This window comes from Hypanus sabinus, chromosome 2 (assembly GCF_030144855.1).
Source record: "Hypanus sabinus isolate sHypSab1 chromosome 2, sHypSab1.hap1, whole genome shotgun sequence".
In the NCBI taxonomy this organism is placed as follows: Eukaryota; Metazoa; Chordata; class Chondrichthyes; order Myliobatiformes; family Dasyatidae; genus Hypanus; species Hypanus sabinus.
Window position 1 is genome coordinate 211,362,164 of NC_082707.1, and position 24,633 is coordinate 211,386,796.

Sequence of the window (24,633 nt, forward strand, 5' to 3'; positions counted from 1 at the left end):
CTCAGTGATCTGCTCTCTTGCCTCCCACAGTAGCCTGGGGTACATCTCATCTGGTCCCAGAGACTTAACCAACTTGATGCTTCTGAAAAGCTCTGGCACATCCTCTTTCTATTGTCTATATGCTCAAGCTTTTCAGTCCACTGCAAGTCATCACTACAATCGCCAAGGTCCTTTTCCATAGTGAATACTGAAGCAAAATACTCATTAAGCATCTCTGCTATCTCCTCCGATTCCATACACTATTTTTTTAAAATCACAGTAAGAGGCGGAAAGGGAAGAGGTAAAAGAAGCACGGAGAGAAGATTTTTTTTTTCATTGATCATGGTAAAGAGGCTAGACTGCGCAGGTGCTTGATGTAGCACGCCAAATGTTTAAAAAGGAGAGGAAGTTTTCAACGGTTATTTAAGTCACAGCAAGAGATGGAGACGGAAGAGGTAAAAGAAGCTCGGCGAGCAGCTGTTTTTTTTAACTGATCGCAGCAAAGAGGCTAGACTACGTAGGCGCATGAAAGTCAGCCTCTGAGATCAGTGGGGGAATTTAAAAAGCGAGCCGAGGCTGAGTACGAGCTTCACTCCAGGTGAGGTAAGGCCAGGTAAGCTCCTTTAATTAATCTAATTAGCTTAGGAGTAGGTAATGGAGGCAGCAGTTAGGGCAGTTGAGTGCTCTGTTTGTAGTATGTGGGAAGTCAGGGCGAGCACTGTTGTCCCTGATGACTACACCTGCAAAAGGTGCATCCAGCTGCAGCTCCTGACAAACCGTGTTAGGGAACTGGAGCTGGATGAACTTCGGACCATTCATGAGGCAGGCATTCGATAGTGCAGATCAACACGTGGCTGAAGACATTGTGTAGGAGGGAGGGCTTCAGATTTATAGATAATTGGGCAGCTTTCCAGGGAAGGTGGGACCTATTCTGGCGGGACGGTTTACATCTGAACTGGAGGGGGACAAATATTCTTGCAGGTAGGTTTGCTAGAGAGGCTCCAGTGGATTTAAACTAGATATGAGGGGGGAGGGGAACCAGAGTGTAGGAACAGATGTATGGGAGAAGGAAGAAAAAGAAGACAGTAAAGTTCTTTGTACTATTAGAGATAAACAGAGAGAAAGAGGTGGAGAATTTCTTAAATGCATTTATTTTAATGTTAGGAGCATTGTAAGAAAGGTGGATGAGCTGAGGGCATGGATTGATACCTGGAAATATGATGTTTTTTGCTATTAGTGAAACATGGTTGCAGGAGGGGTGTGATTGGCAACTAAATATTCCTGGATTTCATTGCTTCAGGTGTGATAGAATCGGAGGGACAAGAGAGGGAGGTGTTGCGTTGCTTGTCAGAGAAAATATTACAGCAGTGCTTTGGCAGGATAGATTAGAGGGCTTGTCTAGGGCAGGGGTCAGCAACCTTTATCACTGAAAGAGCCACTTGGACCCGTTTCCCACAGAAAAGAGAACACTGGGAGCCGCAAAACCCGTTTGACATTTAAAATGAAATAACACTGCATACAACGTTTTGTTTTGCCTTTATGCTATGTATAAACAAACTATAATTTGTTGCATTTATGAAATTGATGAACTCCTGCAGAGAAACAAAAACATTTTGAACTCCGAAAAAAAGACGTTGGGTTGAAGGTTACTTTTAAGTAAAATACTCAACATCTATTTGAGTCCTTCTTGTATTTATGAAAAACGCCAAACTTAAATTTGTCGCCAGCAGCAAACCAAAAATAACATCAGCCAGCTGTCAACCTGAGAAATAAAAGGACTATTTCACTAAACAATGAAAACATATGAATATACATAAAATAATAGGCAATTAAAATATTTATCATACTTGGTCAGGTTGACTCACACCTGACAATGCAGTCGTATTCAGTAGGGATGGATCGATGCTTAGGGGAGTGACCGGGAAGGATAATGTGTTTTTTTCCTCTCTGAACTCACAGAAGCGTTTCCCAAACGATGTTTGCATTGCGATGATTGCAGAATGTAAATACTCCGAATTTATCATGTCGTGACCTTGTTTGAACTCTCGCAAATTGGGGAAGTGAGACAATGTGCTTTTCTGTAAATCTCTGGCAAGCACTGTCAACTTGCGCTCGAATGCCAAAACATCCTCCAACATGTGCAGGGCTGTACGTCCTTACCCCTGAAGAGCTGTGTTCAGCGTGATCAGGTGCGCTGTCATGTCTACCATGAAGTGTAGCTTTTACAGGCACTCTGGCTGTTCCAGCTCAGGAAAGGTGAGCCCTTTGCTGCCCAGGAAAGTTTTCACTTCTTCCAGACACGCGACAAAGCGTTTCAGCACCTCCCCTCTGGACAGCCAGCGATAAAAGCACGTTGTAGCGGTGTGCTACACGCAGTCAGTAAACTGCAGTCAAAGATAGCTTTATTCGAACTAAACAGCCTTGCTTTTAAGCCTCCCTCAACCCGCCCCCCATGGGCGCGGATGCTGCAAAAGACACGTACTCACAAACCCCCGTAGACTATCTCCCTTAGCCTGAACGCTGGCTAATTGTGAGCCGGTTTGGATGTGTCAGGAAATGGGTCGCCACAACATCTTATTTAGATTGTACAAGATCACCATAATCTTCAAATTTAGAATTACATTTCAAAAACTAACAAACTAACATAAAATACATTTTAATTAAATACTGACCAATTATTTCCCAAAGCAACAGGGAGCCGCAGCACAGACGTAAAAGAGCCACATGTGGCTCCGGAGCCGCGGGTTGCCGACCCCCGGTCTAGGGAGTCTATTTGGATGGAACTGAGCAATGGGAAAGGTGTAGTAACACTTATAGGGGTGTATTATAGACCACCTAATGGGGAACGGGAATTGGAGGAGCAAATTCACAAGGAGATAGCAGATATTTGTAGTAAGCACAGGGTTGTGATTGTGGGAGATTTTAATTTTCCACACATAGACTGGAAAGCCCATACTATAAAAGGGATGAATGGTTTGGAGTTTGTAAAATGTGTGAAGTATAGCTTTTTGCAACAATACATAGAGCTACCAACTAGAGAAGGGGGAGTGTTGGATGTTCTGTTAGGGAATGAAATAGGTCAGGTGACGGAGATATTTGTTGGGGAGCACTTCAGGTCCAGTGATCACAATGGAGAAGGATAGGACTGGACCCAGGGTTGATATTTTTGATTGGATAAAGGCTAACTTTGAGGAGATGTGAAAGGATTTAGAAGGAGTGGATTGGGACAATTTGTTCTATGGGAAGGATGTAATAGAGAAATGGCGGTCATTTAAAGGTGAACTTTTGAGGGTACAGAATCTTTATATTCCTGTTAGGTTGAAAGTAAAAGTTAAAAGTTTGAGAGAACCATGGTTTTCAAGGGATATTGGAAACTTGGTTAGGAATAAGACAGCCTTTGTACACCATGGTTCCTGTACCCTACCATTCTTTCCCTGTCTCATTGGAATGTACCTGTGCAGAATGCCACGTAAATATCCCCTGAACATTTGTCACATTTCTGCCGTACATTTCCCTGAGAACATCTGTTCTCAGTTTATGCTTCAAAGTTCCTGCCTGATAGCTTTCCCCTTACTCCAATTAAACACTTTCCTAACTTGTCTGTTCCTATTTCTTTCCAATGCTGTGATAAAGGAGATAGAATTGTGATCACTATCTCCAAAATGCTCTCCCACTGAGAGACCTGATACCTGAGCAGGTTCATTTCCCAATACCAGATCAAATACAGCCTCTCCGCTTGTAGGCTTATCTACATTACCTAACTCAGATAGCATGCAGTCAGACTGTCAGGAAGGGCAGGCAGATGATAGGACAAAATTGCAGCCAGCAGGGTGAGTATAGAGCATTAGGGATGCAAAATCAAAAAGGGGCAGCAAATACAATACTTGAAGTGTTATGTCTCAATGTACAGAGTATAAGAAATAAGGTGGATGTTCTTGTTGCAATTTTACAGGTTGTCAGGTCAAGTCTGATATTGTTGCCATCACTGAATCATGGTTGAAAGATGGTTGTAGTTGAGAGCTCTATGTCCAAGGTTACACATAGTATTGGAGGGATAGGAAGGTAGGCAAAGAGAGTGGTATGGCCAATCTACCTTTGGTCTCACCAATGTACAGGAGGCCCCATTGGGAGCACCAAACACAGTAAATGACTCCCAACAGACTCACAGGTGAAATGTCACCGCACCTGCAAGGACTATTTAGGGCCCTGGATTATGGTGAGGGAGGAGGTGTGGGACAGGTGTAATAGCAGTTGTTCCACTTGCAAGGGTAAGTGCCAGGAGGGAGATCAGTGGGGAGAGACAAATGGACAAGGGAGTCGTGTAGGCAGCTATTCCTGTGGAAAGCAGAAAGTTGGGAGGGGGGAGGGAAATGTGCTTGGTGATGGGATCCTGTTGGAAATGGTGGAAGTATTGGAGAATTATGTGCTGGATGTGGAGGTTGGTAGGGTGAGGGGAGGATGGGGATTGCCTCATTGGGCATCTACGCTCCGTCCACCAGAACAAGCAGTGTCTCCCAGTGGCCACCCATTTTAATTCCACTTCCCATTCCCATTCTGATATGTCCATCCATAGCCTCCTTCACTGTTGTGATGAAGCCACACTTAGGTTGGAGGAACAACACCTTATATACCATTTGGGTAGCCTCCAGCCTGATGGCATGAACATTGATTTCTCAAACTTCTGGTAATATCCTCCAACAACCCCCCCTTTTCCCCTCTCACCTTATCTCCTTGCCTGCCCATTGCCTCCCTCTGGTGCTCCTTCCCCCTTTTTCTTTCTTCCATGACCTTCTAAATCTTTCACCAATCAACTTCCCAGCTCTTTACTTCATCCATCCCCCTCCAGGTTTCACCTATCATCTGGTGGTTTCTCCCCCCCCCCTCCCCTCACCTTTTAAGTCTACCCCTCAGCTTATTTTCTCCAGTACTGCAAAAGGGTTTTGGTCCAAAACTTCAGCTGTACTTTTTTCCATAGATACAGTCTGGCCTGCTGAGTTTGCCAGCATTTTGTGTGTGTAACATTAATTTGCAGGTTGAGTTGGTGGTGAGGAAGGCAAATGTGATGTTAGAATTCATTTCAAGAGGTCTAGAATATAAAAGCAAAGATGTAATGTTGACACTTTCTACAGCACTGATGGGGCCTCTTGGAGTACTGTGAGTAATTTTGGACCCCTTAGAAAAGATGTGTTGAAACTGCAGAGAGTTCAAAGGAGTTTCACGAAAATGGTTCCAGGATTGAATAGCTTGTAATATGAAAAGTGTTTGATGGCTCTGGGCCTGTATCTTCTTGAATTCAGAAGAATGAGTGGTGACCTCATTGAAACCATTGAAAAGCTGCCACTTCCTGACACGGTATTCCATCTAACCTTCTTTGCACACTCCCCTAATCTCTCCAAGTCCTTCTGCAGCTTCCTTGCTTCCTCAAAATTACTTGCTCCTCCATCTATCTTCATGTCATCTGCAAACTCTGCAACAAAGCAATCAATTCCATCATCTAAATCATTGACATATAATGTAAAAAGAATTGGTCCTAACACAGTCTGCTGTGGAACACCACTAGTCACCGGCAGCCAACCAGAAAAGGCTCCCTTTATTCCCACTCTTTGCCTCCTGCCTATCAGCCAATGCTTTATCCATGCTAGAATCTTTCCTCTTATACCATGTTCTCATAGCCTGTTAAGAAGCCTCATTTCTGGCACCTTGTCAAAGGCCTTTTGAAAATCCAAGTACACAATATCAACCGGTTCTTTTTTGTCTATCCTGCTTGTTATCCTGGTGATGCTTCCAGAAACAGTGGAAATATAGGAAAGGCAGGTTATCATGATGGGTTCCACCTCGATGTTAGGTTTCCTGCTTTTTCGCTCAGACCTTTTAGGGGTCGATTGATTTCCTTCTCCTTGTAGCCATTCTGTAGGAATGTCGTGTGTAATCTTCTTATTACCTTGTGGAGACTCTCCGTATCCAAAATATTCTTTGCAAAGTTAACCATGTGGACTTATAACCCAAGAATAACAGCCACCATCACTTCTCCCACAGAGAATGTTTCTTTCCACTTATATTTCCATGCTTCCTGGAAGGATCGCCAGGATCCTGAAGAAATACTAGATTAATGCCATACACAAAACTGCAAGGATGTTCAAATCACAGCTTAGGCAAGATCAGGCTTGGGTGAGGTAAAGTAATCTGTAAGTTAGTTCCTCTATCTCTCTCCTTATTTGTTCATTTCTTATCCGTTAGAGCATAGTAGGTCAGTGAGAATAGCTATAGCGGCAGTGTTTTATACTCTGCGTGGGATGTGGGAAGTCTGGGAGACCTCCACTTCCCACATACACATGTCTGCATCAGGTGCACCAATTTGCAGCTCCTGAAAGAAAGTATTAAGGAACTGGAGCTACAGCTTGTTGACCAACTCATACATAAAAATGAGATGGTGATGGACAGGAGCAATAGAGAGGTAGTCACCCCTAGATTGCAGGAGGGAGGTAACTGGGTAATAGTCGAGAAGGAGGGGAATTGCACAGCCAGTGCAGAGTACACCTGTGGCCATTCCCCTCAATAATAATTATACAACTTTAGATACCGACGAAGGAGACGACCTTCAGCATAGCTATAGAAAGGGATAAAATCAGACGAAATGGTAAAGTGCTTAACTGGGGAAAGGCTAACTTTGAAGGGATGAGGCAGGAACTAGCGAGAGTAAATTGGAAACAGATGTTCAAAGGGGAAAGCACAGAAGTAATGTGGGAGAAGTTTAGGGACCACTTGAGCTGGGTTCAGGATAGGTTTGTCCTACTGAGGCAAGGAAAAAATGGTCGGAAAAGGGAACTGTGGCTGACAAAACATGAGGCAATTCGTCAAGAGGAAAAAGGAAGCATATGTTAGCTATAAGAAGCAGGAAGTAGGAGGCACTTATGGGAAATATAGGGTAGCCAGGAAGGAGCTAAAGAAAGGACTTAGGAGAGCTTGAAGAGGGCATGTGAAGGCCTTCGCATGTAGGATTAAGGAGAACCCCAAGGCGTTCTATGTGTATGTGAAGAATAGGAGGATGATGAGAACGAAGGTGGGACCGCTAAAGGATAAAGAGGGCAACATGTGCCTGGAGGCGGAGGAGGCTGGGGAGGTCCTAAATGAATACTTTGCTTCAGTATTCACAAGTGAAAAGGATCTTGATCAGGATGAAGTCGAAGTAGAGCGGGCCTGTGTACTAGACAATGTGGAGATTAAGGAAGAAGAAGTGCTAGATCTTCTTAAAAGCGTTAAGATCTGATAAATCCCCAGGGCCGGATATGATACACCCCAGGTTGTTGTGGGAATTGAGAGAAGAGATCGCAGGAGCATTAGCCATGATCTTTGAATCCTCTTTGGCTGCAGGGGAATTGCCGGAGGACTGGAGAATGGCAAAAGTAGTTCCCTTGTTTAAAAAAGGTAATAGGGAGAAACCTGGGAACTATAGACCAGTGAGTCTTACGTCGGTGGTATGCAAACTACCAGAAAGGATTCTTAAGGATAGGATCTACGAGCATTACAGTCTACTCATGGATAGTCAACATGGCTTTGTAAAGGAAAGATCATGTCTCACGAGCCTGATTGAGTTTTTTGAAGAGGTAACAAAAGAAATTGATGAGGGTAGGGCAGTGGATGTGGTCTACGTGGACTTTAGCAAAGCATTTGACAAGGTCCCTCATGAGATACTCATCCAGAAAGTCATGAGGCATGGGATAAGTGGAACCTTGGCTGTTTGGATAAAAAATTGGCTTAAAGGAAGAAAGCAGAGGGTAGTTATGGAAGGAAAGTATTCTGCCTTGAGGTCAGTGACTAGTGGAGTGCTGCAGGGATCTGTCCTGGGACCCCTGCAATTTGTGGTTTTTATAAATAACCTGGATGAGGAGGTGGAAGGATGGGTGAGTAAGTTTGCAGATGACACGAAGATTGGAGGAGTTGTGGATAGAGCTGTAGGTTGTCAAAGGTTACAAGAGGATATAGACAGGCTGCAGAGTTGGGCAAAAAAATGGCAGATGGAGTTCAATCCGGACAAGTATGAGGTGATGCATTTTGGAAGGACAAACCAGAAGACTGAGTATAGGATTAATGGTCAGTTACTTAAGAGTGTGGATGAACAAAGGGACCTTGGGGTTCAAATCCATACATCCCTCAAGGTCGCTGCACAGGTTGATAGGGTGGTTAAGAAGGCCTATGGGATGCTAGGCTTCATTAATAGGGGGATTGAGTTCAAGAGTAGAGAGGTCATGTTGCAACTCTACAAATCTCTGGTGAGACCACACTTAGAGTATTGTGTTCAATTCTGGTCACCTCTTTATAGGAAGGATGTGGAAGCTATGAAGAGGGTGCAGAGGAGATTTACCAGGATGTTGCCTGGTTTGGAGAACAAGTCATATGAAGCAAGGTTAGCAGAGCTGAGATTTTTCTCTTTGGAGTGTAGAAGAATGAGAGGGAACTTGATATAGGTCTGCAAGATTATGAGAGGCATAGATAGGGTGGATTGTCAGTACCTGTTTCCCAGGGCACCAATAGCAAACACCAGAGGTCAAATGTACAAAATTAAGGGAGGGAAGTTTAGGGGAGACATCAGGGGTAAGTTTTTTACACAGAGCGTTGTGAGTGCCTGGAATGACTTGCCAGGGATGGTGGTGGAGGCTAAAACATTAGGGGTATTTAAGAGCCTCTTGGACAGGCACATGGATGAAAGAAAAATGGAGGATTAATGGGTAGTGTGGGTTTAGTACTTTTTTTAAGGATTATATGGGTTGGCACAACATGGAGGGTTGAAGGGCCTGTACTGTGCTGTAGTGTTCTATGGTTCTATGGATGAGAGCCACAGTGAATGGGTCTCTGGCACTGAGTCTGGTGCTACAGCTCAGAAGAGCAGAGAGGTGAAGAGGAGTACAGTGTTGATAGAGATCCTTTAGTAATAAAAATATAGGTGTGGTTCTGTGGAACACACACAGAATGCTGGATAAACTCAGCAGGCCAGGCAGCATCAGGAAAAGAATACAATTGATATTTGGGGCCAAAACCCTTTGACAGGACTACCAAAGGGTTTTGGCTTGAAACATCAACTGTAATCTTTTCCTAAATGCTGCCTGGCCTTCTGAGTTCCTCCAGAATTTTGTGTGTGGTGCTTGCATTTCCAGCATCTGCAGATTTTCTCTTGTTTGTGATGAGGTTCTGTGGGCATGATACAGACACCCAGATGGTATGTTGTCTCCCTAGTGTCAGCATCAGTGATTTCTCAGATCATCTCCAAGGTATTCTCAAGGGCAAGGGTGAATATCCAGAAGTCTTGGTACATATAGTCACAAAGGACAAAGATGTAGGTCAAAGATGCATCAACAGAGGCTTCAATTGCCATTCCCCTAGTGGGCTCAACCAGAAACTGCTCTAGAAATCCATGCCGCTGGCATTCTACAGATTCCCTCGCTTGGGGTTCCAGCACCAACTTGACTTTTCCAATCTACCTGCATACTGAAAACTCCTATGATAACCACATTTCCCTTATTACATGCCTTTTCTATCTCCTTTTGTCATTTGTAGCCGACGTCCTAGCTACTGTTTGGGGATCTCTATATAGCTACCATCTGGGTTGTTTTATCCTTGCAGTTTCATTACCCACAAGGATTCTTTTTTGTTGTAATTTATTTTTTTTCTTCAAGTTCATCATCAAACAAACATTTCCCTAAGATGTATTTCAGACATTGTACATATATATCATATATATGTCAAAAATCTCCACATAGTATTTATCTGAGGTATACACTTATAGAAAAGAGTGTAAAGAAAAAAACAAGCAAAAGGAAAAAACTATGTACAAGTAGGGAGTGATTTTTTTACAACATATTCATTGATTTGTGAGAATAAAATCAGGCCCTATGAGTCATTATGTAGTTAAACCATTTTTCCTAGTATAGACAATAGACAATAGGTGCAGAAGTAGACCATTTGGCCCCTTGAGTCTGCACCGCCATTCTGAGATCATGGCTGATCATTCACTATCAATACCCAGTCCCTGCCTTGTCCCCATATCCCTTGATTCCCCTATCCATCAGATATCTATCCAGCTCCTTCTTGAAAGCATCCAGAGAATTGGCTTCCACCGTCTTCCGAGGCAGTGCATTCCACACCTCCACAACTCTCTGGGAGAAGAAGCTCTTCCTCAACTCTGTTTTAAATAACCGACCTCTTATTCTCAATCCATGCCCTCTGGTACTGGACTCTCCCAACATCTGGAACATATTTCCTGCCTCAATCCTATCAAATCCTTTAATTATCTTAAACGTTTCAATCAGATCCCCTCTCAATCTCCTCAATTCCAGCGTGTACAAGCCAAATCTCTCCAATCTCTCTGCGTAAGACAGCCCTGCCATCCCAGGAATCAACCTAGTGAATCTACGCTGCACTTCCTCAATTGCCAGAATGTCCTTCCTTAAACCTGGAGACCAAAACTATTCCAGGTGTGGTCTCACCAGGGCCCTGTACAAATGCAAAAGGACATCCTTGCTCTTGTATTCAATTCCCCTTGTAACAAAGGCCAACATTCCATTTGCCCTCTTTACTGCCTGTTGCACTTGCTCATTCACCTTCATTGACTGGTGAACTAGGACTCCTAGGTCTCTTTGCATTTCTCCCTTACCTAACTCGACACCGCATGAATCAAATTGCTCCAGCTTATGATTAACAGATGCTGTTATCTTCTCCATTTTGTAAATGTCCATTGTAACTTCCATCCATGCATTTAAAGTTGGGCTCTCCTGTGATAACCATTTCCTACTAAGAGTCTTTTTACCAGCCATTAACAGTATATTCATTAAATATTTATCTCTTTTCAACCATTCTTGAGGTATATACCCAAAATATATGGTCTTACTCTCTAAGGGTATTTCACATTTAAAAATGTCTTGCAGGGTATTGTGTATCCCCCTCCAATAGTCTTTGATATCAGGGCAGTCCCAAAAAATATGATAATGATTTGCATTTTGATTTCCACAATTTCTCCAGCAAACAGAGAGGTTACTATCATAATGGGATTTCTGAGAGGGTGTAATAAAATAACTTATCAAGTTTTTCCATCCGAACTCCCTCCATTTCTTTGAACTGGTACACTTCCATTGATACCTCCATATTGTTGTCCATTCTTCCTCAGATATAATTATCCCTCCTTCCTTCTCCCATTTTGTTTTAATGTATGAAGTCGAATGTGTTTTAAGATTTGACAAACCCTTATACATGCTTGAAATGATTCTACTACCGTTATCTGAATTATATGCTTCTCTAAATAGCTCTATCGAGCATGTACTTGCCTTGGTTACATTTTTAAGCGTCCTATTAACATATTGTCACATCTGTAAATACCGATAAAAATCTTGTTTTTCTGATAAGTGTATCACTTTAAGCATTTCAAAACTGAACAGTGTTCCTTCTTTCATTATGTTGCAAAGAACTGTTATTCCTTTAGCTGTCCAGTCCTTAAATCTAGCATCCAATTTATTTGGTGTGAAATCTGAGTCATATGCACACCATTTAAGAATTGCAATATCTCCCTCTAGATTATATACTTTTATACTTTTATAGTAGTTTTCAATATTTTAAGAGTCAATTTCACCCATGGGTTATCCATAGTATTTATGTACCTTTGCAGGTTGTTATCAGCCAAAATTGCTTGTATGGGGATGGGAAGTACCCACTCCTCAATGTTTTTCCATTGAGCGTCATATGATGGGTTGCAACAACATATCACAGCTCTTAACTGTGCTGCAAAATAATAATCTCTAAGAGAAGGTAGGCCCCACCCCCCACTTTTCCTTTGCTAATTACAAAGTTTTGAGATGAACTCTAGGCCTTTTACCCTGCCAAATATACCTTGATAACATCTTGTTCCATTCATTGAATTGATTTTGATTACTCTCTATTGGTAGGGTCTGAAAGAGACATAACAGTCTGGGCAGTATATTCATTTTAATAGACTCAATCCTTGAACTGAGACTAAAAAAGGGAATCAGGTTCCATCTTGCCATATCTTCCTTAATTTTTTTATATAAAGGCTGATAATTACATTCTGATAAATTTGCCAAATCTTTTGGCATAATGATGCCCAAATACTTGAAAGATTCTGTTTGCCATACCCAGGGATATCTACTTTCAATTTCTCTTGGTGGGCTACAGTTATATGAAAGTAATTGGGTTTTATCTATGTTGATCTTGTATCCTGATAATTGACCATATTGTTCAAAGGATTGCATCATTTTAGGTAAAGAGTATGTTGGTTGCCCTAGATAAATAAAAAGATCATCCACGTAACAAGCCAATTTATGCTCTGTACCTTTAATAGTAATTCCCCTGATATCTTCATTTTGTCTGATGTATTGAGCTAATGGTTCCAGATATAATGCGAAGAGTAGCAGTGACCATGCACAACCCTGCCTCGTGCCCCTTTCTAGGGAAAGACAATTAGATAAATATCCAATGATTTTAATCCTTGTCATATAGTGTCTGTATAGTTTTAATAATTGTGTCTTGGAAAACCAAATCTATTTAAAACTGTGTAAAGGAAATTCCAATTAACTGAATCAAATGCCTTTTCAGTGTCCACGCTTATCACTATTGCTTCAATTTTATTTTTTGTATATGATCCATAATGTGAAGTGTCCTTCGTATATTGTCTTGTGTTTGGCGTTGTTTTATAAAACCTGTCTGATCGTTATGTATCAGTATGGGTAGAAGCTCCTCTAATCATTTGTCGATGATGGAGGTAAATAATCTATAATCTACATTAAGAATGGATATTGGTCTAAATGACCTGCATTCCATTTTATCCTTGCCTTCTTTCGGTACAGCTGAGATTATCGCTTCCTTCCAACTGGGTGGCATCTGTGCCTTTTTTAGAGCCCAGTTCAGTGTGGGGAGTAAAACAGGAATTAACTCATTTTTAAATTCTTTGTACCACTCTGCCGTATACCCATCTAATCCTGGTGACTTGCTTAATTTAAGCCTACTAATTGCAGCTTTTAATTCAACTTCAGTTATGTCAGCGGTCATCGTTCTATTTTGTTCTTCACTTAAAGTAGGTAACTCTAGAGAATTCAAGAAGGTGTCAGTTTGGGTTATGCTTCCCCCTGGAACTTTGGAATATAGAGATTTTTAAAACATTTCAAAAGCTTCTTGAATTTCACTTAGCTTATTTTTTATCATTTTCGTTCTTGGGTCCCTAATTCTATGAATTATCTTTTTTTTTCAGTTTGCACACCAGTATTTTCATAGACTTAGATCCACTTTCATAATGTCTCTGTTTCAGAAACATTAAATTTTTCCTGATTTCTTGCATAGCCAAACTATTAATTTCATTCCTAATTTTTTTTTATTTCCCCAATATATCCTGTGTGAAATTCAATTTGTGTTTTTTCTCTAGTTCCTTCAGCCTATTTTGTAATTCCTCTAATGTTTTATTCCTTATTTTTTCTTATATGAAGATATCGCTATAATTTTCCCTCTTAAGACAGCCTTCAGAGTATCCCATAAAATGGGAGGTGAAACCTCTCCATTATCATTAAATTCTAAGTAGAGACCAAGTTCTTTTTTAATTTGTTCCTTAAAGTATGGATCATTGAGTAGACTTGAATTCAGTTTCCAAATAGTATTCTTTGGTTGTAGGTCAAAATCAATGGATAAATATATAGGTGCATGGTCACTTACATCTATTGTCCCAATTCCACAGGTGTTTATTTTGTCTTTGTCTTTTCCAAATGTTATGAAATAGTCTATTTTTGTAAATACAGAATGGGGAGCATAATAATGAATATAATCCCTTCTGTTGGGGTAAAGGTCCCTCCATATATCAATTAAACCAACATCCTCAAAAAGTGTATTTACTTTCATATGTAAGGATTTTGTTTCATAGGTTTTTCTATTGGAAGAGTCTAACTTTGGTTGTAATTGTAAATTTAAGTCTCCCCCACATATCAGGAGACCTTCTGTTTCCGCTACCATAATATCAGTAATTTTCTGAAAGAAACTAATATCACTTCCTGGGGGTGTGTATATATTCAATAGAGTAACTGAATTTCCATCTATATTCCCCCTTACCAGAATATATCTGGCCCCCTTATCTCCCATTTTGAATACTTTTTCAAAAATTAGATTATTTGAGATAAGAATAGCAACTCCTCTCCTATGTCCTGATTTATATGAGGAGAAAAACAAATTAGTGAAGACCATTCTCTTTAGTTTTCTATGCTCATTATCACTTAAGTGAGTTCCCTGTAAATATACTGCATGGGCTTGTTCTTTTATCATTTTGGATAGAATTCTATTACGTTTGTTTGTATTTAATAGCCCATTGACATTAAAAGAGTTGGGGGAGATTTTGAACAATTTCTTTTCATTGGTATTCACTAAGGAGAAGGATATTGAATTGTGTAAGGTAAGGGAAACAAGTAGGGAAGTTATGGAAACTATGACGACTAAAGAGGAGGAAGTACCGGCACTTTTAAGGAATATAAAAGTGGATAAATCTCCAGATCCTGACAGGATATTCCCTAGGACCTTGAGGGAGGTTAGTGTAGAAATAGCAGGGGTTCTGACAGAAATATTTCAAATGTCATTAGAAACGGGGATGGTGCCGGAGTATTGGCATATTGCTCATGTGGTCCATTGTTTAAAAAGGGTTCTGAGAGTAAACCTAGCAATTATAGGCCTGTCAGTTTGATATCAGTGGTGGGTAAATTAATGGAAAGTATTCTTAGAGATGGTATATATAATTATATTGATAGACAGGGTCTGATAAGGAACAGTCAACATGGATTTGTGCATGGAAGGTCATGTTTGACAAATCTTAGTGAATTTTTTAAAGAGGTTAGGAAAGTCGATGAGGGTAAAGCAGTGGATGTTGTCTATATGGACTTCAGTAAGGCCTTTGACAAGGTTCCACACGGAAGGTTAGTTAGGAAGGTTCAATCGTTAGGTATTAATATTGAAGTAGTAAAATGGATTCAACAGTGGCTAGATAGGAGATGCCAGAGAGTAGTGGTGGATAACTGTTTGACAGGTTGGAGGCCGGTGACTAGTGGTGTGCCTCAGGAATCTGTAGTCAGTCCAATGTTGTTTGTCATATACATTAATGATCTGGATGATGGGGTGGTAAATTAGATTAGTAAGTATGCAGATGAAACTAACATAGGTGATGTTGTGGATAATGAAGTAGGTTTTCAAAGCTTGCAGAGAGATTTAGGCCAGTTAGAAGAGTGGGCTGAAAGGTGGCAGATGGAGTTTAATGCTGATAAATTTGAGGTGTTACATTTTGGTAGGACTAATCAAAATAGGAGCTACATGGTAAATGGTAGGGCATTGAGGAATGCAGTAGAACAGAGTGACCTAAGAATATTGGTGCATAGTTCCCCGAAGGTGGAACCTCATGTGGATAGGGTGGTGAAGAAAGCTTTTGTTATGTTGGCCTTTATAAATCAGAGCATTGAGTATAGTAGTTGGGATGGAATGTTAAAATTGTACAAGTTTGGAGTATTGTGTACAGATTTGGTCACTGAATTATAGGAAAGATGTCAACAAAATAGAGAGAGTACAGAGGAGACTTACTAGAACGTTACCTGGGTTTCAGCACCTAAGTTACAGAGAAAGGTTGAACAAGTTAGGTCTTTATTCTTTGGAGTGTAGAATGTTGAGGGGCGGGGGGGGTTCTTAACAGAGGTACTTAAAATAATGAGGGGGATAGATGGAGTTGACGTGGATAGGCTTTTTCCATTGGGAGTAGGGGAGACTCAAACAAGAGGACATGAGTTGAGAGTTAAGGGGAAAAAGTTTAGGAGTAACACGAGGGGGAACTTCTTTACTCAGAGAGTGGTAGCTGTGTGGAAAAAGCTTCCAGTAGAAGTAGTAGAGGCAGGTTTAATATTGTCATTTAAAAAAAAATTGGATAGGTATATGGACAGGAAAGGAATGGAGGTTTATGGGCTGAGTGCAGGTCAGTGGGACTAGGTGAGAGTAAGTGTTCGGCACGGACAGTAAGGGTCAAGATGGCCTGTTTCCATGCTGTAATTGTTATATGATTATATGGTTAATAGTCAACTCTTTCATTTCTTCTACCTAAGTGCATGACCATACACTTCCCGACACTGTATTCTATCTGCCACTTCTTTGCCCATTCTCCTAATCTGTCTAAGTCCTTCTGTAGCCTCTCTACTTCCTCAAAACTACCTGTCCCTCCACCTATCTGAGTATCATATGGAAACTTTGCAACAAAGCTATTGATTCTGCCATCCAAGTTATTAACATAGGACGTAAAAAGGAGAAAAAGAAGTTGCAGCTGTATAGTCCTTCAGTTAAGCCACATTTGGAGTGCAGATCTGACTGCCATATTACAGTAATGATGTGGAGGCTTTGGAGAAGCTTCAGATGAGAGAGGGTAAATTTTAAAGGAGATTAATGTGGCCAGTTGTTTAGAATGATGGATGATAGGGACATGCTATCTGAGAAAATGATGGAACAGTTAGATCAGCAGTGTTACCGATACATGCACAGATAGGGAATGGAGGGATATAGGTTACATAGGATTAGTTTGGATTGGGATCATGGTCAGCTCAAAAATTGTGGGCAGAAGGGCCTGACAGACAGACAGACATACTTTATTGATCCAGAGGGAAATTTGGTTTCGTTACAGTCGCACCAACCAAGAACGGTGTAGAAATATAGCAATATAAAGCCATAAATAATTAAATAATAATAAGTAAGTTATTCCAAGTGGAAATAAGTCCAGGACCAGCCTATTGGCTCAGGGTGTATGACAGTCTGAGGGAGAAGTTGTAAAGTTTGATGGCCACAGGCAGGAATGACTTCCTATGATGCTCAGTGTTGCATCTCGGTGGAATGAGTCTCTGGGTGAACGTACTCCTGTGCCTAACCAGTACATTATAGGGTGGATGGGAAACATTGTCCAAGATGGCATGCAACTTGGACAGCATCCTCTTTTCAGACACCACCGTCAGAGAGTCCAGTTCCACCCCCACAACATCACTGGCCTTACGAATGAATTTGTTGACTCTGTTGGTGTCTGCTACCCTCAGCCTGCTGCCCCAGCACACAACAGCAAACATGATAGCACTGGCCACCACAGACTCGTAGAACATCCTCAGCATCGTCTGGCAGATGTTAAAGGACCTCAGTCTTCTCAGGAAGTAGAGATGGCTCTGCCCCTTCTTGTAGACAGCCTCAGTGTTCTTTGACCAGTCCAGTTTATTGTCAGTTCGTATCCCCAGGTATTTGTAGTCCTCCACCATGTCCACACTGACCCCTTGGATGGAAACAGGGGTCACTGGTGCCTTAGCCCTTCTCAGGTCCACCACCAGCTCCTTAGTCTTTTTCACATTAAGCTGCAGATGATTCTGCTCGCACCATGTGACAAAGTTTCCCACCGTAGCCCTTACATTCCATGTTGGCTGTGAAGACTAACTCTTTTTTAAAAAGGAGGGAGAGAGAAACTGGGGAATTATAGACCGGTTAGTCTGACATCGGTGGTAGGGAAAATGCTAGAATCAGTTATCAAAGATGTGATAACAGCACATTTGGAAAGAGGTGAAATCATTGGACAAAGTCAGCATGGATTTGTGAAAGGAAAATCATGTCTGACGAATCTTATAGAATATTTTGAAGATGTAACTAGTAGAGTAGATAGGGGAGAGCCAGTGGATGTGGTATATTTAGATTTTCAAAAGACTTTTGACAAGGTCCCACACAGGAGATCAGTGTGCAAATTTAAAGCACACGGTATTGGGGGTATGGTATTGATGTGGATAGAGAATTGGTTGGCAGACAGGAAGCAAAGAGTGGGAGTAAACGGGACCTTTTCAGAATGGTGGGCAGTAACTAGTGGGGTACCGCAAGGCTCAGTGCTGGGACCCCAGTTGTTTACAATATATATTAATGATTTAGACAAGGGAATTAAATGCAGCATCTCCAAGTTTGCGGATGACACGAAGCTGGGCGGCGGTGTTGGCTGAGAAGAGAATGCTAAGAGGATGCAGGGTGACTTGGATAGGTTAGGTGAGTGGGCAAATTCATGGCAGATGCAACTTAATGTGGATAAATGTGAGGTTATCCACTTTGGTTGCAAGAACAGGAAAAGAGATTACTATCTGAACGGTGGCCGATTAAGAAAAGGGGAGATGCAATGAGACCTGGGTGTCATTATACACCAGTCATTGAAGGTGGGCATGCAGGTACAGCTGGTGGTGAAAAGGGCAAATGGTATGTTGGCATTCATAGCAAAAGGATTTGAGTACAGGAGTAGGGAGGTTCTACTGCAGTTGTACAAGGTCTTGGTGAGACCACACCTAGAATATTGTGTGCAGTTTTGGTCCCCTAATCTGAGGAAAGACATTCTTGCCATAGAGGGAGTACAGAGAAGGTTCACCAGATTGTTTCTTGGGATGGCAGGACTTTCATATGAAGAAAGACTGGATCGACTAGGCCTATACTCACTGGAATTTAGAAGATTTAAGGGGGATCTTATTGAAACGTATAAAATTCTAAAGGGATTGGACAGGCTAGATGCAGGAAGATTGTTTCCGATGTTGGGGAAGTCCAGAATGAGGGGTCACAGTTTAAGGATAAAGGGGAAGCCTTTTAGGACCGAGATGAGGAAAAACTTCACACAGAGAGTGGTGAATCTGTGGAATTCTCTGCCACAGGATACAGTTGAGGCCGGTTCATTGGCTATATTTAAGAGGAAGTTAGATATGGCCCTTGTGGCTAAAGGGATCGGGGGTATGAAGAGAAAGCAGGTACAGGGTTCTGAGTTGGATGATCAGCCATGATCATACTGAATGGCGGTGCAGGCTCGAAGGGCCAAATGGCCTACTCCTGCACCTATTTTCTATGTTTCTATGTAAATAGCAGCGGTACTGGGGGATTAGAAAAGTTCATGGAAGTGCCGTTTTCTATGCATAGGTTTGAATTTGTTTCCATCCGTGTGTGTGTGTACATTACTGAGTATTTATTTATGAGGACATTTGTGTGTATGTCTGCTTGTGTATATACATTTGTGTGTGTGCATCTGTGTCTGCGTGCGTGAGTGTGTGTGTTTGTGTGAACAGTGTGTATGAGGGACTGGTATTTGTTAGCAACTGTTTGTTCCTCTCTGCTGGATCTGTGTATTGCACTAGGTAAGATGGTGACCTTCAACTGGAATGAAAGATGGGTAGTTGTGACCTTATATATGTATTGTCTTCCAGTGAGGCCTACCCAAGCTGTACAGTGACAGACGTGCATTTCTGCTTTGATGTCCGTGCTCTGATGAAACTCGACTGTGAAAGGTAAACTATGAGCAGGGCAAATGAGAAAAGTTCACAGTTGCATTCAGCCACAAAGAGCCCAGAGTTAAAATCTGGCACTGTGAATAATTTCAGATGTAAATAGGAAGTGCAGGAACAATTGATGTTCACAACATTCATCAGATGTCACTAACTTTTGATGCTTGCCACTCCTTCCCTGCTATAGCACATTAGCATGCCCTGCACTTTGGTGCATACATAAGAACTAAGAGCAGGAATGAGCCGTTTGGTCCCTTGAGCTTGCTCTGCCATTGAATAAGATCATGACTGATCTGGCCACTAATATGCCTTTTCCCCTGTAACCCTTGAGTCTCTTGCTGTGCAAAAACCTATCTAACTGTGCTTTAAATATATTTGATGAGGTAACCTCTACTGCTTTCCTGGGCAGAGAATTCCACATATTCACTACTCTCTTGGAAAAGCAGTTTCTTCTTATCTCTGGCCTAAATCTATTCCCCTGAATCTTGAGGCTATGTCCACTAGTTCTAGTCTCATCTTCCAGTGGAAACAACTTTCCTGCCTCTATCTTATCCATCTCTTCATAATTTTATATGTTTCCATAAGATCCTCTCTCATACTTCTGCATTCTAGTGAGTACAGTCCCAAGGAATCAAGTTCTTCTCATGGGTTAATCCCCTCATCTATGGAACTAACCTCATGAACTTTCTCTGCACTGTCTCCTGCAAACCAAACTTCTGTCATTTATGTGCTAGTACTCCTAATTCCCTCTGACCAACAATGTACTTCAGTCTTTCACCATTTAGATAACAACCTGATCTTCTATTTTTCTTTCCAAAGTGGATGCCCTCACATTTACCAAAATTGTACTCACCTGTGGCTCCAAGTAGCTGTTTGCATGCAACAGCAACCGCACCCCAGTACACCACTTCAACAGGCAGGCGAAACCAGGTGAGGGTAGCTGGCTACCTCATACCCTGGTGAGTTAGAGACATGCCAGTCCCAGAATGCAAAGTCAGCACTGGCTGACTGGGCAGAAGAGATCTATGGTGAGATCCAACGGCCAGGGAGATGGTACTGCAACACTCTGAAGAGCAAAGGGCATGACAAGGCACAGAAGATTTTATGGTCATCCACTACAACCAAGGAAGACCCCAGTTTATGATGCTTGTTCAGACTTGGAGTTCTGAGGTCAAGAGAATGTAACTGCCCCAATGCAACAGCTTTTCCACTTTCCTGCACAGGTTTCCTGTCATCGTTGGACATAACAGACAACTACCTCTACAGCTGCCAGACCTTTAGCTACTCACTTAATCTATTTATATCTCTCTGCTTGTAAAGTATTCATTTAGCACCCTACCCACATCCTGTGAATCCAAGCATGAATTCCTGTCTTTATCCTGGACCTTGATCTACCCTCTCCCTAGTTATCCTCTTGTATTTAATATATTTATAAAAATGCTATAAGATTCTCTTTAATCCATCTTGCCAAGAACATTTCATGGCCTGAGTACTTTCCTGCTATTTTTATTTTATTTATTCAAGGACCCGACAAACTTCATAACCTCAGAACCTCTCTCGTAATCTAAGTGTACTTTATCCTGCGATCCTTATCTTTGCTCAGGACTGAAACATGCTTGTCCTTGGGATTGGTCAGCTATATTTAAACAATAACAGGTGTGCACTTCCACAATATCAACAGCTCCCAACTAGCTCCTGTGTAATGGTGTCAAACTCACCCTCCCCCAAATTTTTATTTTTCCAAAAGGTTCATGATATCCTTACACATAATTACTGTATATTTAACATAGATAGAACATTACATAGAATAATACAGCACAGTACAGGCCTTTCGGCCCACAATGTTGTGCCAACCCTTAAACCCTGTCTCCCATATAATACTTCCTATAGTGAGGTGACCAGACTGGACACAGTACTCCAAGTGTGAATTAGCAAGAGTTTTATAGAGCTGCACCATTACCCCGTGACTCTTAAACTCTTATCCATAAAACCATATAACAATTACAGCACAGAAACAGGTCATCTCAGCCCTTCAAGTCCGTGCCGAACGCTTACTCTCACCTAGTCCCACTGACCCGCACTCAGCCCATAACTCTTCATTCCTTTCCTGTCCATATACCTATCCAATTTTACTTTACATGACAATAACGAACCTGCCTCTACCACTTCTACTGGAAGCCTGTTCCACACAGCTACCACTCTCTGAGTAAAGAAATTCCCCCTCTTGTTACTCTTAAACTTCTGCCCCCTAACTCTTAACTCATTTCCTCTTGTTTGAATCTCCCCTACTCTCAATGGAAAAAGCCTATCCACGTCAACTCTATCTATCCCCCTCATAGTTTTAAATACCTCTATCATCCCCCCTCAACCTTCTACGCTCCAAAGAATAAAGACCTAACTTGTTCAATCTTTCCCTGTAACTTAGGTGCTGAAACCCAGGTAACATTCTAGTAAATCTTCTCTGTACTCACTCTATTTTGTTGATATCTTTCCTATAATTTGGTGACCAGAACTGTACACAATACTCCAAATTCGGCCTTACCAATACCTTGTACAATTGTTACATCCCAACTCCTATATTCAATCCTCTGATTTATAAAGGCCAGCATTACAAAAGCTTTCTTCACCATCCTATCCACATGAGATTCCATCTTCAGGGAACCATGCACTATTATTCCTGGATCACTCTGTTCTACTGCATTCTTCAATGCCTTACCATTTACCATGTATGTCCTATTTGGATTATTCCTACCAAAATGTAGCACCTCACACTTATCAGCATTAAACTCCATCTGCCATCGTTCAGCCCACTCTTCTAACTGGCCTAAATTTCTCTGCAAACTTTGAAAACCCACTTCATTATCCACAACACCACCTACCTTAGTATCATCTGCATACTTACTAATCCAATTTACCACCCCATCATCCAGATCATTAATGTATACGACAAACAACATTGGACCCAGTACAGATCCCTGAGGCACACCACTAGTCACTGGCCTCCAACCTGTCAAACAGTTATCCACCATTACTCTCTGGCATCTCCCATCCAGCCACTGTTGAATCCATTTTACTACTTCAATATTAATACCTAACGATTGAACCTTCCTAACTAACCTTCTGTGTGGAACCTTGTCAAAGGCCTTACTGAAGTCCATAGAGACGACATCCACTGCTTTACCCTCGTCAATTTTCCTCGTAACCTCTTTAAAAAATTCACTAAAATTTGTCAAACATGACCTTCCACGTACAAATCCATGTTGACTGTTCCTAATCAGAACCTGTCTATCAGGATAATTATATATACCATCTCTAAGAATACTTTCCATTAATTTACCCACCACTGACGTCAAACTGACAGGCCTATAATTGCTAGGTTTACTCTTAGAACCCTTTTTAAACAATGAAACCACATGAGCAATATGCCAATCCTCTGGCACCATTCCCGTTTCTAATGACATTTGAAATATTTCTGTCAGAACCCCTGCTATTTCTACACTAACCTCCCTCAAGTTCCTAGGGAAAGTCCCTCGACTTAAGAAAGCTTTCACTCCATAAACTTTCTGAACAACCCTATCTTCCTATGAGGCAACTTTCAGGGATCTGTGGACATGTACCCCCAGCTCCCTCTGCTCCTCCACATACCAAGTATTCTGCCATTTACTTTGTACTCTGCCTTGGAGTTTGTCCTTCCAAAGTGTACCACCTCACACTTCTCCGGTTTGAACTTCATCTGCCACTTCTCAGCCCACTTCAGCATCCTATCAATGTCTCTCTGCAATCTTCGACAATCTTCAACACTATCCACAACACCACCAACTTTTGTGTCGTCTGTAAACTTGCCAACCCACCCTTCTACCCCCACATCCAGGTCGTTAATAAAATTCACAAAAAGTAGAGGTACACAAAGCGAAGCTGACTGTCCCTGATCAGACCATGATTCTCTAAATGCCCATAGATTCTATCTCTAAGAATCTTTTCCAACAGATTTCCCACCACAGACGTAAGGCTCACTGGCCTATAATTACTTGGACTATCCCTACTACCTTTTCTGAACAAGGGGACAACGTTCGCCTCCCTCCAATCCTCTGGTACCATTCCCGTGGACAACAAGGTCATAAAGATCCTAGCCAGAGGCTCAGCAATCTCTTCCCTTGCCTCGTGGAGCAGCCTGGGGAATATTCCATCAGGCTCCAGGGACTTATCTGTCCTAATGTATTTTAACAACTCCAACACCTCCTCTCCCTTAATATCAACATGCTCCAGAACATCAACCTCACTCATGTTGCCCTCACCGTCATCAAGTTCCCTCTCATTGGTGAATACCAGAGATAAGTATTCATTAAGGACCTCGCTCAGAGGTCACCCGGTCAGAGACATCCCGGACCCTGGCACCAGGAGGCAACAAACCATGCGGGTGTCCTTCTCACATCCACAAAATATTCTGCCTGCTCCTCTGACTATAAAGTCCCCAGTGATGACAGCTCTCCTCTTCTCTGTCCCACCCTTCTGCACCACAGGGTCAGACTCAGTGCCAGAGGCCCTGCCACCGTGACTCACCCCTGGTCGGTCATCCCCGCCAACAGTATCCAGATCGGTATACTTATTATTCAAGGGAATGGCTACAGGTGTGCTCTTCACTACCTGTCTACTCATCTTCACTTTCCCTCCTCTGACTGTCACCCAACGACCTGCTTCTGGCAGCCTAGATGTGACTACCTCCCTACAGCTCTCATCTATGACTGCTTCTTTCTCCCTTATGAGTCCATGGTCATCCAACTACTGCTCCGGATTCCTTACACTGTCTTCCAAATCGCCCAGCCGCATGCACTTCTGTCAGATGTGACTCTGCAGGAGAGGGGAGTTCCCCCAAGACTGCCACATCTCACATGAGAGGCACATCACCATCTCAGAAGGCATTGTAAAGCCTAACTGGGAGCAAGCTTGTCCTCCGCCTCTTTGCGTCGAAATCTCTCGAGTCAAAGCCTCAAATCTCCACTCCTTCACTGGCTGCTCAGCTTGAGCTACCCCTCTATTTATTTGTTTGAGCTTTTCAAACTGCTTGGTCACCTGACCTCGATTGCCCAATCAGCTGCTTTCCGCTGAGTCAGAGCTATTCAAATCTTGATTGAATTGATTACACAGTCCAACTGCCAAAACTGCCAGAATCTCTTGAGTCAAAGCCTCAAAGCTCCCCTCCTTCACTGGCCCACTCACTCACTGGCTGCTTTCCACTGAAGGAGTTGTGATAACCTTTTGCAGTATGTTTCCCAATGAAAGGCCACTCACCTGTCCAAGCTCGTTTCCATAAGACCATAAGACATAG

The 24,633-nt window shown here is 42.1% G+C and overlaps 1 protein-coding gene across 1 annotated transcript in view; it reads left to right on the plus strand.

The window, feature by feature from the left end:
- tmem63c (transmembrane protein 63C) overlaps positions 1 to 24,633 on the plus strand; it is a 494,723-nt gene that overhangs the window by 244,757 nt on the left and 225,333 nt on the right. The window contains exon 10 of the mRNA XM_059962995.1: positions 19,230 to 19,310. Within this exon, the coding sequence (XP_059818978.1) occupies positions 19,230 to 19,310 (81 nt within the window). The remainder of the gene's footprint in view (positions 1 to 19,229; positions 19,311 to 24,633) is intronic.